Source organism: Bos javanicus, chromosome 22 (assembly GCF_032452875.1).
Source record: "Bos javanicus breed banteng chromosome 22, ARS-OSU_banteng_1.0, whole genome shotgun sequence".
NCBI classification, from domain to species: Eukaryota; Metazoa; Chordata; class Mammalia; order Artiodactyla; family Bovidae; genus Bos; species Bos javanicus.
Genome location: NC_083889.1, coordinates 52,109,857 through 52,123,926, shown reverse-complemented (window position 1 = coordinate 52,123,926; position 14,070 = coordinate 52,109,857). Strand labels below are relative to the sequence as shown.

Genomic DNA, 14,070 nt, shown 5'->3' with positions numbered 1-14,070 from the left:
GTGTGTTGTTCAGCTGGCTTGCAGAGAGTCTCCCTTGGGAGATGGAGATCTGAAAGAAAGGATTCTGTGAGTGGTTGAGGGTGATCAGGAGAGGAGACAGGGTGCTACTGCTACCGTGGTCTAACAGGTTGCTGGGAGCTCTTCCTAACAGCGACCGGAAGAGGCTAGAGCCCGGCTCAGTAACATACCCTTCTTTTCAGAATTGGAAGGGAGCTGTAAGAGAACAAAATTCTCAACAGCCAGAGAATCCTCTGGAAGTCCAGCTCTGCAAGATGACTAATCAGTGAGATAATGGAGGTAAAAGGTAAATAAAAAAAAAAAAAGAGAGAAATCTAAAGACTCTGACCTAAGTCCTACGTTTTGCTTTCTTCTAACCATTCTTTCCAGGAAATTTAGCACTATCCTGAAGTTAGACTTACAAGGTTGCGAGAAAAGGACCTCAACCTACAGTCCTGTTGAGCCACTATTGCTCTGGACAGCTTGGCTGAAGTCCTGCAGTTACGTAAGAACTCAAGAATATAGGTCAAGATCTGCTTTATAAAAAGCTGAACTGTTACTGGAGGGAGATTTTGTGTCTCTGAAGGGAAATTTTACCTATCTCAGTGTTTGTTTGTTTTTAAACCAAACTAGCCTTTCTTTAGGAGCTGACCTTAGTATCAAAGTATTAATCTTGAAGAGAAAAATTTTCCCACCTTCCTTGTCTAGTGAAGTCGCTCAGTCATCTGACTCTTTGCAACCCCATGGACTGTAGCCTGCCAGGTTCCTCCATCCATGGGGTTTTCCAGGTAAGAATACTGGAGTGGGTTGCCATTTCCTTCTCCAGGAGATCTTCCCGACCCAGGGACTGAACCCAGGTCTCCCACATAGTAGGCAGATGATGCCACCAGGGAAGTCCAATCCTTTGTCTAAAATGAACTAACCTCAATTATACTATTTTCTCATGAGCTTCAATGATCACTTCAAAACATACAAAGTAATTAAAAGATAATTAGAAGAATTAAAAAGGATGTGATTAAATATATACACGCACATATACACACATACACACACACCTGCAAAGAACCCAATTTAAGCTTTAGATTAAATGTGCAATGAACAGGTCCTGTGAAGTGAGAGCAATGTCCACGGCAGGTTACCAGCTGGCTCCAGGAGGACCTGTTCTGGGGAGCATGCAGCAGAGCTTATGGACACATACTGGCCCCACCATACAAAAGGAATTTCTTTTGTTACAGGTAACTGACTATTGCTGCCTGCATGCTAAAGTTGCTTCAGTTGTGTCCGACTCTGTGTGGCTCTATGAACTGTAGCCCACCAGGCTCCTCTGTTCATGGGATTCTCCAGGCAAGAACACTGGAGTGGGTTGCTGTGCCCTCCTCCAGGTGGTTTTCCCAACCCAGGGATCGAACTCTCATTTCTTACGTCTCACCTGCCTTGGCAGGTGGGTTCTTTACCTTACCACTAGCACCACCACTGTTACTCAGTCTAACTGCCACTTCTGTGGCAATCAAATGTGAATGTGAACGGTGAATTTTTGAGCAGAGTACGATAGTTCTGAGCAAATTTGAAATTCACAAAACCAATAACCCAGTGATTCTATATGTGGAAATCTGTGCTAGAAAACTGCATGTATGTTTGTATAAGGATAGTCATTAATGTATTATTTTTGATGTACATTTATGTCTGAGATACACTGAGCAGAAAAAAAGCAATTTACAATAATAATATTTATATCAATTATATATATATATATATATATATATATATATATATATATATATATATATAAAAACTTTATGGTCACATACAAACATTATCTACTCATTGAAAATGTTCCGGAAGACACTAAATTATTAACAGTGATTATTCCTAGGAATAAATCTGAAGTCACTTTTTAATGTATTTGTAATATTTGTGTAATCCCAAAACAAAACACTAAAACTGACCAAGTTACATGCTTCAGATAACCTGACTTTCTTCTCTCCCTTTTCTATGATCAAAGACTACAGACAAGTCCCCACAGCGAAGCCAAATAGTGTAGATTACTCCCGTAACAGGGAGCTAATCAATCTGTTCACTTTCTTTCGCGGCTCCAATGTGGGTCTAGGGAACCCAGTATCATACAAAGCTGCCTGTGGCTCTGATCTAAAGACACCCCCGACCCCCACGGCATTCGAACTCTGCCTTCCTCTCCCTCTTCATTCCTACACTGTGTATGTATAAAGCAGCAAATCCAAGCAGAACCGGAACACAACAGAGCACTTTTCTACAAGACCCCAAACGCACACACAGCTGCAACTGCAGCTGAAGTTCACACAGAGCTTCTCTCCCAACTTCATTTGCATAGAACAGGGAGGAGGGGTGGGAAAGAGTAAAAGAAGGTGGGGGCCTCAAAAATCCATCTACACTGCCAAGGGTAGTGGTAGAGCCTTGAAGACTCTGACTACTTGGCCTCAGAACTGAAGTAAATAAACACACCTTCCTTTGAAAGGTTTGATATCAATGAACAGAAATCGACTTAAGAAAAAAGCGGGCATAATCATTCCTTTGTACACCTCTGGAAAAACAAAACAACACAACTGCATCTTTCTGCTTCCACACCTGCTTCTGGAGGTGGAAATTCCAAAGCGGAGCTGACATCATTTTTGTGACCGGTCACCTGTAAAGTCCTTGTAAAGTGCCTGCTGCCTGAAGCCCAATGTCTTTTCAAGTAAACTCGCTTCTAAGTATAGCTTTCTTAATCTCAGATAAAACTATCCATAATGTCATGGTGCCTGTCTACCAACAGATTCAATTACATGACAGGCAGTACAAAGACAAAAGGGGGCTACCCCAGTGGCTCAGAGGTATGAAGAAACCGCCTGCGATGCACTAGCCGCAGGAGATCTGGGTTTGATCCCTGGGCCAGGAAGATACCCTGGAGAAGGGCATGGCCACCCACTCCAGTATTCTTGCTTGGAGAACCCCACGGACAGAGGAGCCTGGCAGACTGCAGTCCTGTGTCCAACTCTAGTGTCACAGAGTCAGACACAACTGAAGTGACTTAGCACACATGCACGCACAGAGACGAACTACTGTCAATACAAACACACAGGCAACTATTCTTCTGGGGCAGTATAAAATTAACTTTTTGCTAATTTTTCCTTAATTAGTCATAAGGGACTTCTGTGATTAGAGCACCATTGTCCCTGACTTCATGCTGTTCCCTCCTAACTCCCGCCCACCCGCCTACTCCTTAGTTTCAAACATGTCAGTCACGCTCCAGCCTCAAGAGTCTCTGATACTGGCTGTTTCTAGGCCTTAAAGACATTCACCCAATTGTCAGTTTGCTAAGGCCTACTCAGATGACATCTGTTAATACGCAAACCCTTCCCTTGCCTCTCCCAGTCTCACCTACCCATTGTGAAACATAATGGTATGTATACATACACAGTAATACACATGCATACAAATATACAGCACACAGCATCTAGCATCCTTCATTAATATTTAAGGTCTACTAAGTAAGCCTAACAGTTTTATTCACCAGTGTATCCGCAGTACCTAACATGCCTAGAACAAAGCAGGTGTTCAATAAACAGTTGCTAAATGAACAAATGAACTTAATCCATTGTCTGTGCCATGAATACTGCCAGATCTAGGCAGCAGATCTAAGTAGACTAAGGAGACTCTTGGCCTCCTTAGCAATCACACCTTCCTCTTCAGTTTTGGATTTGGACCATTAAAAAAAAAAAATAACCAGCTCAGATCATTCCTTCCTCTACCAGAAAGATCTCCTTGACAATCGGAGGCAATCCTGAAATTGTCCCATCTTTTAGCTCATGGATGACCTTTCAAGTTGGCAACTATTTAACCATATTTTAACTACCTTTAAAGTCGAGCTCACAATTCTTTCAAACTTAACTACTGACATCATTAAAACTTAAAATGTACCTTTAATTGCAGCATCTCTCCCCGTATTCCTTCCCTTCCTGTAAGGTAATATATGTGGCTGTGGTGTACTATATTGCTCTAGTCACAGTCTTCCTGTAAAATTTTTATAGGTACTTTATGGTAATGTGTCAGGTGCCTCCAGAGCCAAAGTCTGTACTTTCTAGGGTGGGATACAGGCTCTCTGGCCAAGGCGTGCAGAGCTCAGGTGAAATAAAAATAGGTAGTTAGGGAATATACAGAGTTTGTCTGGGAACTGACAAGATGAAAACTACTGACCCCAGTTAAGGTGAGGATGCTGAGCTGGCCCTGGGTTAGAAACCGTGCAGCCTTCCATGCCAAACGGATGACCTGACTTCCTCAAATGGCAGAATTTCTAAATCTCATAGAAATAAACAAGGAATGTTTGCCTGAGAAAGCCATGACTGAAACAACTACGATCTGACAATTTGTGTAACCAACATGAATATTTACGTTACAGCCTCCACTGAATCCCCTTGGCCTCATTACCTGAAGTGGTATCTTTGTGTCAATCTCTTATCTACTCTCTCACCTCCTGAAGGTTTCTCACAGCTCTGAGTTTCCTACAATGTCTCTCTTTCAGAAGGTACATGATTTCTATACCTAGCCAAATGAGAGCATCAAGTCCAGAGGCTATAAACGAAATCAAGACACAGATCCTCATGGGCCTCCAAGTATTTCCTCCCCTTTAATTCAAGTAAGAATACTGTAGGTAGGGCCCAGGCCCTCCAGTTCTCTCCAACCTGCCACACAGCGCATGTCTGCCACCTGTTCCCTTGAATGACGTGTGCCATCCGTCTGGCATGGAAGGCTGCACAGTTGGGCAGACTCTCTGAGTTTCTAACCCAGGGCCAGCTCAGCATCCTCACCGTAACTGGGGTCAGTAGTTTTCATCTTGTCAGTTCCCAAACTCTGTATATTCCCTAAACTACCTTCATCCTGTAACAGTATTTTATGAACAGGCTGTAACAAAACTACTGAGCTCTAATTATAGCTGCATTCATAGTATCTACACAAGATACTGAGTTGTTAATAGCCTTACTCTTACTTTCTAAATAAGACTCAAAAGAACATCTGATTTTTAAGGTATTAGAAGAAATTTCATACCTGATTCTGAAAGTCTAAAAAAAGATTTTTGAAACCTATTGCTGTATAAACAAAACCAAATGTTTACTTCAAAAAAGTATGTCCTGAAGCTACTGATCACCAGGCAGAGATGAGCAGGATCGGACTGACAGTGCACTGAGAGCCGGAGCCAGAGCACTGGGTAGTGGTTGCAACGTGCTGCTCCCAGCTCATCTGACCGCTCTTCTCAGTTTCAACTTTCAGGAGTCACAACAGGAGCTTGTTAAAACCTTGCATATCTCAGTCTTCGGGTGAAAAAGAGGTAAGAATGGCTCATTTCTTTACAATTATGAAGTACTAGATTAAAACACAGAGCTGAACTAGCACAGGTTTGAGACCCAGCTCTGTCATTTATGAACTGTGCGATCTGTTCAAGCTCTAGAAACTTTGTCAATGAGAAGAGTTAACCAGAAATAGCCTCACGCTCTCACCCAGCACCCTTGCTAGATTCTAAATGTCCATAACGTAAGCAAAGGCTTATAAATATTAACAATTTAATCTATAATTCTTGATAATTGATTTGCATAAAGAGGGCATATAAATATTTATTGAACACTTACTCTGTGTTCTAGGCAGTGTGCTAAGCACATGCCATAGTTCTCTCATTTCATCTTCACAACAGGCCTGGGAGGACAGGAAATCATCAGCAGGAAATAGCCAAGGCTTTGCTCGCCCACAGGATAACAGGAGAAAAATAGAATATGTCTTGCTGCTGCTAAGTCGCTTCAGTCGTGTCCAACTCTCTGCAACCCCATGGACTGCAGCCAACCAGGCTTCTCCATCCATGGGATTCTCCAGGCAAGAACACCGGAGTGGGTTGCCATTTCCTTCTCCAATGCATCAAAGTGGAAAGTGAAAGGGAAGTCTCTCAGTCGTGTCTGACTCTTAGCGACCCCATGGACTGCAACCTACCAGGCTCCTCCATCCATGGGATTTTCCGGGCAACAGTACTGGAGTGGGGTGCCATTGCCTTCTCCAGAATATGTCTTACTGTGCATGAAATGAATGGGAGCCATTTTACAGTTTGGAGGACTTTCCGGCTGTTGTGACAGCGAGCCTCCAAGCGGGCCCCTATGACCCTGCTCCCTAACACTGAGGACTTGCCCACTGAGCCCTGCCAACCTACGGGCACCCCTATCCCCAGAATCAAGGCTGGGCTGTGGGGCTGACAGAATACAGCAGAAGCACAGGGCTGTGACTGACAAATTGAGGTTATAAAAGATACTGTGGCTTCCAGTTTGGCTGCTCTTTTATAGCTCTTTTCAGTCACTTGCTCTAAGAAGGGAAGCCACTTCATGAGGAACACTATGGAGAAGCCCATGCAGTAAGGGACCAAAGTCTCCTGCCCACAGCCACGTGAACAAGCTTGGAGGTTGTGTCCACCAGCCCCAGCTGAGCCTTACGAAGATGGCAACATAATCAGAGACGCTGAGCCTGAGGCACTCAGAAAAGCTGCTCTCAGATTCCTAACCCCTAAGAAGTGTGTGAGGTACTGTTTTCAGTCACTGCTTTGGGGTAATTTTTTTACACAGCAGTAACTAATACAGATATGTTACTGATATTCAGTGCCTAGGGCTAGGGACTGTCTTACACAATAAACTGTCCTGCCCCAAATGTTGATTTACAAAAGACAGGTTGATCACCAAAGGATTTGAGAAGAGCAATCTTGTGTGGTGAAAAAGATTCAGCAGAATGTTTATCCATGTTTTTGGTTGTGCTTTTTTATTCAGACTATTTTGTAAAATGTTTTATGAGCTCAATTAGAATTTAACATTAAAAAAAAGATTCAAATAAGAAAAACACAGAGCAGTTAATTTGAGATAAATAACTATTAAAACTCCAGAGCACAAGGAAAATTTGGAAGGGCTAAGAACCATCATACACTACCCCCAGATGTCTGAGAATCCGTGGAGAGAACCAAGGAGGGACTGAGGGCTCTGCCATTCCAGGGGACACAGTCTTCCACTAGGGGGGTTTAAGAGTGATGCATCCACAGGCTCACCCTCTGAAGATAAAGTGTTTTATTTTTAAAGCTGAGAAAAGAGCCCCATGACAATCTAGACATAATTGTATTAAGTACCCACACAGGGTCATGCTAATCTTCCAGGCTAACATATTAGTTCTGCTGCATGAATGGCAGCATGGCATCCAGGTGCCAGGGGGAACTACACAATCATCATGTGAATTCTGTATGTGTCGATAATCCATTCTATAGAAATAGCTCCCTGTTGTTCCAAATACCCTACAAGAGGCTATCAAATGACAAAAGGGCAGCTTCTTAGGGTAAGATAAACACAACCACTCATTCTTCAACGTTCCAGCTCACCTCTTGGATGTTTTCTCTAACATCCTCTCCACATCTTCCAGGTTATGTTCCCATAGGAACTGAACACACAATACTGTCACCTGGTCTCTGTCTTCCCTGTTAAACTAACGTCAAGTCCCCAAAGTTAAACTTTCTTTTCTACTTTTCCAGCTTCTGACACATGCATTCATTCAACAGACACTTACACAAGCACCCATGATGTGCCAGTGGTGTGTGAACAAAGACACTCAAGAAAGAGTATATACTCTGGTAAGAGAGTCGCGTGCATGAACTAGCATTTACAATACAGGAAGTGCTCTGTTAGGCCGCCACAGCAGCAGAGACGGAGGACACATCACCCACAGGTGCAGGAGGTTGGCAAAGAGCAGGAAAAACACCTTGCTGGTGGAAAAGCAGGTGCACACAGGTGGAAGAGAACACAGCCATGAAGGAAGCCTGCATCTGGTATGTGGCGGCATGGCTGGTGCTCAGAGCCGCAGATGGGACAGGGTGGCCACAGCTCCTGGGACAGGAGAGGGCAGGGGACGTGAGAGATACTCACACAGCTATGGGACCGGGGATATGAGAGTACAGGGTGTGGATAGGGTAGTTACCGAAGCAGCCTGTTCCTCACGGGGCCAGAATATAAGAGGCAGAACAAGTCCTAGGACAAAATGAAAATGGGCTACTGTGATAGTTACTGAGCTAGTCAACATGAATCTGCCAGAGGACTTGCCTGGACTGACAATAAAGAAAGAGTTAAACAGATGCAAATGGATCCTTAAGATTAAAACTATTCTGGAATGATTTAAGGTTGTCTCATTTACAGAGACCAGCATATGGCATGCTGACAAAGAAATCAAAACAATCCGAAAAATTCCTAACTACTAAATCCTCAAACTTAGCCATTATTTAGAAAAGTCATCAATTCCTTTCCTGGTCAACTCATCCAAAAAAAACTTCTCCAGAGAACTTGATCTCTGTTTCTCAAAAAAAAAAAAAAAGTTCCTTTGGAGCATCAAATGTTCCCCTGCTTCTATGTTTCTTGCTTCTTGTGGCTTCTCTTCTTATTCTTGGCCTTTGCTGTAATTTTTTTAGACCTGTTTGGGGCATATAAAAAATGTACACCCCTGCAAAATGCTGCTTATAACTACTACTCGAGACCTGGTTCTCCATAAAAGAGGGGGAACATAACACACAGGTAATACAGTAAGTATAACATTCGACTACTGAAGAAGGGAGAATCTGATACCTTCAAGTATCTGCAAAGCTAAGAAGTGTAAGAAGCTGAGGCTTAGATAATTATTTTCAGACTTCCTTTAATTTACCATCACTGACTGATAATCCTTTTGAAAGGCAAAGAAAATACAGAAAAAGTTAGATAGAGATGGAGACCAACAAATTAGGTTACCGTATTTTCTTTAGTTTGTGTTTTATAAAAAGTGATCCAAGTTAACTGTCAAAAAACCACTATAAAATTCCCAATACTTACAGCTTCTTTCTCTCTGTCCATGATAGTTTCTAGTTCTTCAAAATGTCGAAGTTTAATCTCCAGTTTCTTCATTTGTGTCTCAACCAGAAGAGCTACCAGAGACTTGATCTTCCTCTCTTCCACGGCAGCCAGGTGCTAAGGGCAAGAAATCATTTGAAGTATTCAGGTAAATATTTGCTTAGAAAACGGTAAGACAATGCTGAAATTGCTACCGAAAGTGGGAATTATGTAATTAAGAATGGTGCCCTAGATGCCCTCTTTGTGAGTTTCTAGCATTTATTTCAATTTGACAACTATCCATGCCTCAATTTCTAGTACTTAACAGATATAAATCAACCCTTTTTAAGGATTAAAAGGCAACTTCTACCATGAAAATCTACTCTCTTCAAAGAGCCCACCAGGGAAGGGAGAATCAATCAGGGCCTTGATGGGCAAACAGAAGGACACAATGGCCCACAGGGCACTTCCCCATCTGCCACTGAGCCTGCCTCCAACCCTCACTCTGTAACTCCGCCCTTCCCTGCTCAGGAACTGTCCAGGGGCAGGCAAGCAGTGGTCTCCCTCAGCGCCCAACATACAGATGCACAGCCCCTAGTGAGGGTCTACTGGGAACAGGGAGGAAAGAAGGTGAACAATACTTCACCCCTAGTTTGAAGATACACAGGAAGACATTCTGGAAGAATGTATCACTCACTCCCTGCAACAGGACTGATGAGTCCTATTCTCGTTTTCTGTCAACTCAGCAGCACCCAGAGGAAAATGCCACATCACTCAGAGAAGATGAGGATCACCCAGAGAGGACGAGGATGCCATACTTAGCCAATGTCCTGACTATGTGCAAAGGGTCAATCCCACCTTCTCCACACACCATCCAAGAGCTTACACACCCCCAACTACACACCCCCAACACTATTTTCCACTATTTTATCAGCTGAATTTGTGTGCTTATCTTGCTTCTACACAAGGTTTTGAGAATTAACACAGGGTGGCTGTCTTACTGATCTGTATTTCTTATAAAATCTAGAAGGAGTAAACATGCACAAGGAGTTTAATATAGTTTGGGGGACCTAAAGAGAACACCAATTAAATAAGAGCCTTATTTTTCATTCTTTTATAGTTGATAAAGAAAAATAGTTTTATACTTTTGGAGACTTATCTGCAAGAAGATTCAGAAGTGTAGGCGAAAGATTTTATGAAAGAATCTATAGCTTTTAATGGTCATGTTTGCCTCCTTAAACTACATTAAGCTGCATCAATCATACCAAAAGTTAAAATTACATGATTCTAAGTCTGCTATCACTGACAGTATTATAATTCTGTACTTCTGATATAAAATTCAATATGCAAGGAGGTGTAAAATAAAAAGTGACTTTCCTTCTCATTTGTGTCTCACCCTTCACAAGAGACTAATGTTACCAGTTTCTAGTTTTGTTTTGCTTTTTGAAATGAGAATGGGAATCCTAGAACTCTGCTGGCTTCTGTGGAAAATGTTTTACCTTTTTGAGAGTAATACAGGAACTTAGGGAAAATGAAAGTGAAAGTCGCTCAGTTGTGTCCAACTCTTTGCGACCCATGGACTACGGTCCATAGAATTCTCCAGGCCAGAATACTGGAGTGGGTAGCCTTTCCCTTCTCCATGGGATCTTCCCAACCCAGGGATAGAACCCAGGTTTCCTACATTGCAGGCGGATTCTTTACCAGCTGAGCTGCAAGGGAAGCCGGGGAACTTAGGGATATCCCCACTCATTAGCAAATAAATACAGCAAAATACTTCCTCTCAAAACTGAAGCTCACAAGTTATTAAACATAAAGGGATTATTACCATGTAAGAAAATAAACATTTAAAAAAAGATCCACAGCAATGAACTTTGGAGATTTAAGATCAAAAGACTGAAAATTCTAAAAATTTTCAGACAGACCAAAAGAAAAAAGGTTACAAACAAAAATTCAGACTATGTTAGACTTCTCAAAAGGAAAACTAGGTTTTTGAAAACAAAGGTAGAAATACCTTCCAAATTTTGATAGATAATAAACTTCAGTCTAGAATTTCAAGTACAACTTAGTTAGATGCAAAATAAAGACAAATTTCCAAAATCAAGGACTCAAAATCCTACACATGCTATTCAAGAATGTGTTCTGGTTAACTTCATGTAAAATGAGAAAAAGATACAATTTTCCTATCTCGAGAGAGAATTTCAGGCATAAGGGAGCAAGTTATGAAGTATTTCTGAGGGATAAGAAGAAAAATCTTCCTGATATCCTAAAACTAACACCCACTTACCATGAAGACAAATCTCCTTTTTAAAGCAGGTGGGTATGGCGTAGTAGTAGAAAAGAAACCTGAAGGAAATGTCTGCTGCTGCTGCTGCTAAGTCGCTTCAGTCGTGGCCGACTCTGTGCGACCCCAGAGACAGTAGCCCACCAGGCTCCGTCGTCCCTGGGATTCTCCAGGCAAGAACACTGGAGTGGGTTGCCACTGCCTTCTCCAATGCATGAAAGTGAAAAGGGAAAGTGAAGTTGCTCAGTCGTGTCTGACTCTTAGCGACCCCATGGACTGCAGCCCACCAGGCTCCTCCATACATGGGATTCTCTGGGCAAGAGTACTGGAGTGGGGTGCCATTGCCTTCTCCAAAGTAAATGTCTATGTGGTCTTAAAAAAAAAAAAAAAAGTGATTTCTGCTATCTTATGAGAACTGAATCCTACTGCTACTGATAAAGGAGGACATACTCTATTTTCTGGAGTTTCTAAGTTTATCTAGCAGTAGTTCTGGATGGTTTCTTCCAGCTAAACCCAGATGGAAGGCATGGACGGCACTAAGCCAACAGTGCTTTCTCACACCCACACACCACTCTTCAGGTGAGTTAGTCCACAGCTTGTCAGTAGGTGGGATGAAAAAGCCGATCTCTCTACCCAAAAGCTCCTCATCTGGCAAGGATGGGGAAAGCCAGAAAGCATGCCCACTCTATATGTTTCGGAGCTAGATCTAGAACCTCTAATTACCACTCCATGTCAGAGTGTGACAAACAATTAAAATGTATCAAGGAAAACTCTTAATAACAAAGCTGTTTATAGACTCAGAAGAACAAAAACGAGAATAACAGAAAACTTGGATAGGCCAGATAAGTTGTACTAATTACAGTAATTTAAGTAAATTCCTTACTCCTTAATTACCATGTAGCACAAAAATGATTATGTGTGCTGTGAAATGCATCAGATCCAGCTGTAAGTGGCACGGAACAATTCGTGCACCAAGTCATGTAGTGTGAACATCTGTAACACTTTCACAAGTCAGTGGAAGACACAGGTATTCCAAGAATGAAGACCCAAGTTCCAAGTCTATTAGAAATAAAGAGTGAATGATTGATGAGGGAGTGGAAATTCAGTGACCTGGACAGAAAACGTTCTTTGGACACTCTTCTAAACATTGTACGGACTATCCAAGGGCCACGGTAATTGACCCGTAAGAGCAGTTCCTCTGTAATGAAGGAATCAAAACAGCAGTGGCAAGGTGGTCAGTGGTACAAACGTTTGTGCCCAAAGCACAAAAAGACCTTTGAGACTTTTTATGGTCATCTACCACTTTAATTCCTTCTTTGGCAACTCACAATGAAGCACACACAGTAGTACAGAGAGGAGAAATAATGGGAAGAGCCAGTGAGACTTCAGGACAGATGGGTGAGAAATGACACCTGAGAACTGAGAAGGGTCCCGATCAGGGAAGATCCCCAAATTCCCTCAGGCGTTCGAGTCTGAAGAGACAGAGAGGTTAATTTAAGAGAGTACCATGCTCATATTGGTATTTTTAAAGGTTTTTCTGCATATGATTTCTTTCATAAGAAGTAACTTGTTAGGAGGCAAGCAGCATCTACTTCTGGAGGGAAGCAGTCACTGGAAGGGATATGAAGAGGCTAATGCTGAGCAGGTAAGGTTATGTATACAGCTTGACATGGGTGCTGTTTATGAGCCTATAGGTGGGTTCAGCCTGTGAAAAAATGTACTAGTTGTAGACACATGTATCTACTTGTGTCTAAGTTATACTTCAATGCAAAGGTGACCTGAGTGAAGACTGGGTGGACAGCTGTGTCTTTCAATTCAAAGGCACAAAGGAGGGAAGCCCTCCTGACTTGGCTCCTTTTTAGAGAAAACATGCCCAATTGATGACAGCATGAACAGAAATAACTTGGACAGCTTAGAAACAATGAGATAGCCAGGAATCCAACCTCGCAGAAGATAGACTCAAAAAATGCTTCCAATGAAGGAAGAACAAAACCAAACAAATATGAAACAACAGTCAAATTGCTGTCCCCATCAGTATTCACTAAAACAAGAGTACCTCTCACAAATTCCTAGACATCGGGGGTGGCAGACAAGACAGAATACCTAAAATTAGACTTAAGAACCATGAAGATCAGGACACATCTTTGGAAGAGACTGGCTAGTATGAATATGCAAGACCTTAATCTATTGTGAAATTAACATTCAGCTGGGGTATCTGACTGAACAATTCTGTGACCCCTGAGTAACCCTCCCCAACACCGTCTGCACCTGTATCAAATGGGCAGGCACCCGAACAGTGCTCTTATGGTTTGAACTGGGTCATCAGTGGATCTGTGTGGCATGTTATAAAGTCATGCCACACAGATCAAACACTTGCAGAAACAGTTTACAACAGCTAAATAGTCTGGGGTAATTAAACACCATGAAAAACATCTTTACCAATGGATCAAGAACAGGTCCAGATAAAAATAATTAGCCATGTCCTAATAACCACTGCTTAAAATGTGGTGACCTATAATGAAAGGAGACTACTTTTGAGGGTAAAATAGAAAAGGGGTGAATAGACTTTTTAAACTTCACATATTCATGCCTGGAATGCTTTAAAGTGCTAACTTAACACAAAGCAGGGAAAATAACATTCTCTTTTCTTCTTAAATATGCTGGGAAGCCAATACCATGTTATAAATAGAGAAAACCACCCCCAGAAAAGCTGGCAAATTCAAGAAGAAAAAGAGCTATTTTAGGTTCCTTCTTGTTCCTTCCAGTCTGTAAAAGCAGGGTGAAGTATTTATACAAGGAAACAGATTTTTGTCTTAAAAATTACAAATATTTCAATCTAGTTGAAGTTATTGGAACTGCAGTCCAAGACAAGTTCTGCAGGCACATTTGAGAGACTTTAAATTCTGCCTTCAATCACTGCAG

General features: G+C 42.0%; 1 protein-coding gene across 3 annotated transcripts in view; it reads right to left on the bottom strand.

Annotated features, from left to right (window-relative positions):
- The window catches only part of SMARCC1 (SWI/SNF related, matrix associated, actin dependent regulator of chromatin subfamily c member 1), a 124,839-nt gene that overhangs the window by 19,838 nt on the left and 90,931 nt on the right, over positions 1–14,070 (bottom strand). For all 3 annotated transcript variants that reach the window (XM_061397641.1, XM_061397642.1, XM_061397643.1), the window contains exon 25: positions 8,871–9,005. In XM_061397641.1, the coding sequence (XP_061253625.1) occupies positions 8,871–9,005 (135 nt within the window). The remainder of the gene's footprint in view (positions 1–8,870; positions 9,006–14,070) is intronic.